Source organism: Alligator sinensis, unplaced genomic scaffold (genome assembly GCF_000455745.1).
Source record: "Alligator sinensis unplaced genomic scaffold, ASM45574v1 scaffold506_1, whole genome shotgun sequence".
NCBI classification, from domain to species: Eukaryota; Metazoa; Chordata; order Crocodylia; family Alligatoridae; genus Alligator; species Alligator sinensis.
Genome location: NW_005842215.1, coordinates 414,724 through 420,843, shown reverse-complemented (window position 1 = coordinate 420,843; position 6,120 = coordinate 414,724). Strand labels below are relative to the sequence as shown.

The following is a 6,120-nucleotide window of genomic DNA, read 5'->3' as shown; positions in this document are numbered from 1 at the left end:
AAAAAAGCTCCTGCGGAAGAGCAGTATAAAGGAAACAAAAGAAGCCAGTGAAGTATGACAGGCTTAATTTACTTGTTTTATTTATTTGCTAGTGTGACTTCGGACTTTTACTCAACGAACATAGTGATTTGAAACGAGAGGTTTTCAGATATTTTTATTGTTTAAAAGTAGTTTAGTTGTTGGGCTGTGAAAATAGTGGCAACTAAATTACTACAACGTTGTTCTTTTGTTGGTGTGCATAACTAAGACTGGATAATCACCTGTCATGCATGACATCTTGGTCTAGGTCAGTGCTTCCCCAACTTATCCTCAGCATGACCCCATCTGTTGATGTTGTGATGCCATCTGGGGTTGCGGCCCACAGTTTGGGAACTGCTAGTCTAGGTATTACTTACGGACTTAGATTAGTTTACACTGCCATAAGAGTAATTTTAGGGTTTATTTTTTCCTTTTTATTGAGTTAAGATATGTTCTTATTTTGGACTGATGCAGCACTGTATTCTGACCTCAGATTACTTTGCCTCCATCTAGGAAAGCAAGTAGACACACTGTTCTCAGAGCTTTTAAAGCGTGCCAATTTCTTCACACACCAGGAATTTCAAATGAATGGCAATGCAGCTTTTTTCAGGGCCGATGATAAATTGCACTGTAATAAACTGATCAGGAGTTAATGAAGGCATGTATAATTAGGGGTCTGCTTAACTCCCAGGGGGGAAAAAAAAAGCAATTTTAGGGACTTGGTTGCAGCACAAATAGTAGATTCTCATGGGCATTTCCCGGTGGTCCTGTGTCTCGCCACTGATTGGTGGAGAGGCATTTACTGTATAATGTAATAGCAAATTCTGTGGAAAGTAAGTGATATAATATAATTTATCATATGCATTTAAATATTTAAAATATAAATATAATTTTAGGTACAGTATGAATTGTAACATCATAATTTATTATGTAGTGTTCTATAAAAAGTTTAGATATTACACAATAGTAATCTTAATAGAAACATTTTTACATCACTGACTGGCACATTCAGTTAATCTCTGTCACTAGCAGATGGTAACTCAATCACATGATCTACGGCTGCAGTGACTGTCATGTTGTCTTTGTATTGCTATAAAGATTGGGACATTCTAAAATAGTGTATTACATTAATTATACGGTTTTCTAAGGTTGATTTTTTTTTTTTTTTCTTTTTTTTCCTGGGAAATCACAGCCAATGCAGTATTTCCTGGCCATCATGGACAATACTTTTGTTGTTTTGGCAAAGCTATGAATTAAGTAGACCCCTAAATATTATATAAGGTAGTTCATCAGTAAAGATGCCAAGGGAGTCATCTAAGCATTTGGCAACCATAGCAGGTGTTTCTTGCAACTCCGCGTTCAGCTTCAGAATTCATGTGGAGTCTAGTAGAATATTTCAACTGAATGGGACTGCAAAGCAGAGTTTTGTTTAATAAGAGTTGCACTGTGGCCACTTGAGATTTGAGATTCCTTTACCAGGTTTAGGATTAACCTTCTAACTTTGGAAGGGGTTTTCTTTGTTACTTCCAGGTGCCTTTGAGTTAAACTGTGCCACCACGTAAGGAAACTAAAATGTGTCAGTTGCTCCTTCTGGGAATGAGAATGGACAAAGTAGTTTTGTTTGAAATTTTCCTTGGAAATCATTTTTTACTGGCGGCTATTTTTTAGCTCAGGGGTGTCAAGTGTCTAGCTCCATCCTCTTTCACACCCCCATCCATGTAGTTGAAAGCTGCTTTTAAATCTCCTCTCAGTCTACTCTTCTCCAGACTAAATAAGCCAAGTTCTCCCAGCCTCTCCTCAGAAGTCGTGTGTCCTAGCCCCCTCACCATTTTGTTGCCCCCTGCTGGGCTTTCCCCAATTTGTCCACATCCATTCTGTAGTAGGGGGCCCCAAACTGAACATGGTACTCCTGATGTGGCCTCACCAGTGCTGAGCAGGGTAAGAATCGTTTCCTTTGACTTGCTGGCAAAGGAACTCCTACGAATGCAGTCCAGGGTGCCATTAGCCTTCTTGGCAACAAGGGCACACTGCTGGCTCCATATTCAGCTTATTGTTCACTGTTACCCCCAGGTCCTTTTCTGCAGAGCTGCTGCCCAGCCAGTCAGACTCCAGCCTGTACTGATGGATGGGATTATTTCATCCTAAATGCAGAAATTTGCACTTGTCCTTATTGAACCTCACGAGATTCCTTTTGGCCCAGTCCTCCAATTTGTGTAGGACACTCTGAAATTCTGGAACTGCTTGCCTCTCACCCCCTTTACCAAGAACCAAACTGGGGTTTCTAGTCACTGTTGATAGCTAATATCAATGGGAAATGGAGGGGGGGGGGAGATAAATGGCTGCAACTGTTAGCCTATATGAGATGCATTCATTTTCTTACTTTTATTTTTTTCTCACAACGCAGAAGGCATTCCATAAAGTGAGATTGTAATAACATTGTAATCTTTCTTCAAGGGCCAAAAAGATCTCTTCAATTCTTTTGTTTTTTACATTGTACAAACAATGTATAAATAAAAGGGTCTTTGATACTCAAGCTGTTTCTGTAGTATAAATCATTAATATTCAATTTAAGGCTAAATATACTTGTAAAATGCAAATGAGTTTAACAAGGAAATCAAATATAGCATGCAGCAAAACAAATCCTGTGTTCTAAAATAGAAGACACCTTAGTGTCACCCTTTCTTCCAGAAGTTAAGTTGAAATGCATAGTAGTAAGCTTCCTGTGTCCCTTGATGATGTTTGCCAGGAGGGAGGGGCACATCAAAAGATTATTTTTTCACAGTAGTCTCCCAACTATCCTTAGGTGGCTGCCATGTTGGAATTTAAAAAAAAAATAAAAAATTGTAGTTGGTTACCACCCTTTTCTGTTAAAAATAGTGCCATCTATTGCTGTGTGACCAGTTTGATTGTCTTCAAAAAGCAAACACCTGGATAGATAAACAATTAATATTTAATTATTATAGATGAACAAAGCCTTGTAGTAAGTGAAGCCTACACTTCACATACGGGGCTGATTCAGGTGCTACAGTAGCATTTATGTCTGTCTTACAGTGCAAAATGTTTTTTCTTTTGGCTCAACTCTACTTTCAGTCATTAAATTGTCATCTTTGCATTTTAAAAAATATCTTTAATGATTCATTTATGGTTGTGTTTGCTACCCAATAGATGCATACATTAATATACATATACATATAGTATATCTCTCAGTTGGTAATTTTTATGTAAATCTTTGTCTGTTTTTTTGCTCTCTGCATTTACTTGTATCAAGTCTACAGGACTTAAACTTCCATAAGAATTTTTCCCTGGTTGTCCATTCTGAAGTCCTAAAGGGCTAAAGCCCCAACCACATATAGTTTCCATGTACATGCTCCTTTTCCAAAAAAAAAAAAATTGTTTAAATTTAAACATAGCCCAGACCTTTGATTCTGGACTATTATATAACGCTACTTTTGCCCTATGGGTTAGTCATTTTTGTTGTATCTGTGGTCCACAGTAATGTTCCGTGATAGTTTATTGACATTAATTTGGGTCTCCAGATTAATCATAAGTGTTGATATTGCAGATCATTCCAAGAGTGTTGATGAAACTTTAGTACCATACCACATTGTATATTGCATGCAAAGCAGATAATGTACAGAGGACAAATATTTTACAAATGCATTAAAGAACTTAAATATTTGGCCTTCTTTTTTTTTTATTTTACTTTTCCTTCTATAAAGGCCAGGTGTAAGCTTCAGGTTGACAGACCTAAATTATGCTTATTGTTTTCCTGTGCGCTACAGCATCTAGCAAATTTCGGTTGTCTTGTATTTGATGGCTTTAATACACATCATCAATGAAAACACGGTAGTCTTTCCAGGTGCTAACAAATACATATTATGGAATGCTTCATGTTGAATGTCTTGATAATCTCTGGGATGTTTGAGACCATTTAAAAGTCTATATTTACAATCAAATCAGTATGATGTTACAATCCTAGGTATTATTTTAGAATAACTTAACTTGTAGCTTTCTTTGTCTCATTAACTTTTTAAAATTGTAGATGCTGGCATCGCCATCAACATCAGGTCAGCTGTCTCAATTTGGGGCAAGTTTATACGGGCAACAAAGTAAGAATTCAGTTTATTATCAGTATGTTTGATTGTGATATATGAACATGTCACTTTTACGTTATAGAGAGAAAGCGTGCACGTGGTCTTATTGTCTTCTGATTTACATAAGAGATCTTGAATCTTTTTCTCTGTGGCTTTTGTGTAGGGTATATTTTAGGATGAGTGAAAATTTTAAAAAATGTATTTACCATGTGCTGGTATTCTACAAGTCCAAAATAAATAATACTGAAATATTAAATACCTCATGAAGAGAGAATAGTTGTGGATTTACCTATGATTTTTTTTTTTTTAAAGACCACTAAAAACTGAGAGAAAATAAATCCTAGGTTTCTGAAGAATGGACATGGGGGATCAGTTTGCTGTGAAATGTGGTATTCTGTTCCCAAGAGGCAAATTGTCATATGCTTTCCTCTAAAATGTGGTCAACACGAATAATTATTTGCAGTTGTATTAGTAAAGCTGGGAAAAAGGAATGTGTTTTCCTTCCTGACCCATTCTTCCTTCTTTTTCTGTTTCGTGCAGATTTAAATTGGTAGATGCAGGGAAATTTAACTACTGATATGGAAAGGTTTTACATATATTACTTGCTTTTAGGTAGACTTGTCTTGAGACTCTCTAATCAATTTCTGTTAGCAGATACTATCAGGAAAGTATCTTGCAGGATATTTTAGTAAGTGACTTTTTCAGCTGGGTAAAACCCCCGTCTCCTGTCTTTCTAATACACTATCTAGATATTCCTTCAGGTAACATTTAAACACTACTATGATAAAGTGGTTGTCTTGAAAATTGTTGATTGTATCACAGTGTTAGATCAACTGGTACTTCCTTCAGTGTTGCAGTTTTCTAAATCTGTTTCTAGGTGATCAGAGAATGTGGTTTTAGGGCTTTCTTGAGCCTAGAAGCTGGCATTTATTAAGCCTTTTATTTAGCTTCCACCACTTGCATAAGTTGGGCCTATGATATTTTGTAGTTACTGTTATCACAGGTTTTTATTCATTATGTCCATTAGACCATCTTGATACTGTTTAACATGTTTTTCTTAACCTAGCATTTCAGCTATGTTTGGCTTTAGAAATCAGCTGCAGAACTGACCAAAGTGGAATTCTGACCTAAAACTGGAAGATATTAGCAAGTTTTTTGTTTCTTTTGGTGTTCAGAAAGGGGAAAACTACATGCAGTTCTTAAGACTGTTTAACCATTTGAAATGCTATTTGGCAGTACAAAATTGACAATGTAAAAATATTTTGTACCTTGGCATTTTCTTTTTCAACCATCTAGCTATGTCCCAGTCTAGCATGGGATTACTAGATCCATAGTGCCACAAATCTGAATCGTAGAAAACAAATTTTCAGGCACAGAATTAGCCCCTATTATTTTCTTTTTCTAGTGATCAACCTAAATCATTTGCCAGCTAAAACTTTTGGTGCATGAGCAATTACTGAATGTAATAATGAAAGAGGAAGGTAAAAAATAGGGTTTTTTCAGTGACTGTTCTCAATAATTGCCAAACAGTTTATAAAATGTGATCTTTAAATTGTTTAAAAATATTTGGACTGATGATTATAACATGGAACATTTGGTATCCTACAGTAGGCTTAAGGTTTCCTTTGCAAATTTTTTTCTTACCTTGTAGCTCTGTGTATATACAGGTTATATCCACTTTTATTAATATTACTTTGTAAATTTGCTTTGCCACTAACACCCCCAGACTTTCCCAGGGAACACTTTTAAATTTTTATCTTTGTGATGTAATATATATTTTTTCATACTAAAATGCTTTATTTTCTGCTACATATACCTACACATGTTGAACCACTGTGTTGGTTGCAGTAATACACAAATCAGTGTGATGTTTACAGTGATTCTTTTATTATACTGGAGGATGGTTTAAATCCAATTGTCTTCATTTTCTTGGAACCTTGCATATGACTTCATTTTGGACACTGAAGTTTTATCTTCAAGAAGCAGAAATCTGCTTTTGTTTTTTATT

General features: G+C 35.8%; 1 protein-coding gene across 4 annotated transcripts in view; it reads left to right on the top strand.

Moving 5' to 3' along the window:
* CNOT2 (CCR4-NOT transcription complex subunit 2) overlaps window positions 1-6,120 on the top strand; it is a 126,662-nt gene that overhangs the window by 84,400 nt on the left and 36,142 nt on the right. For all 4 annotated transcript variants that reach the window (XM_014521471.2, XM_014521468.2, XM_014521470.2 and 1 more), the window contains exon 3: window positions 4,061-4,127. In XM_014521471.2, the coding sequence (XP_014376957.1) occupies window positions 4,061-4,127 (67 nt within the window). The remainder of the gene's footprint in view (window positions 1-4,060; window positions 4,128-6,120) is intronic.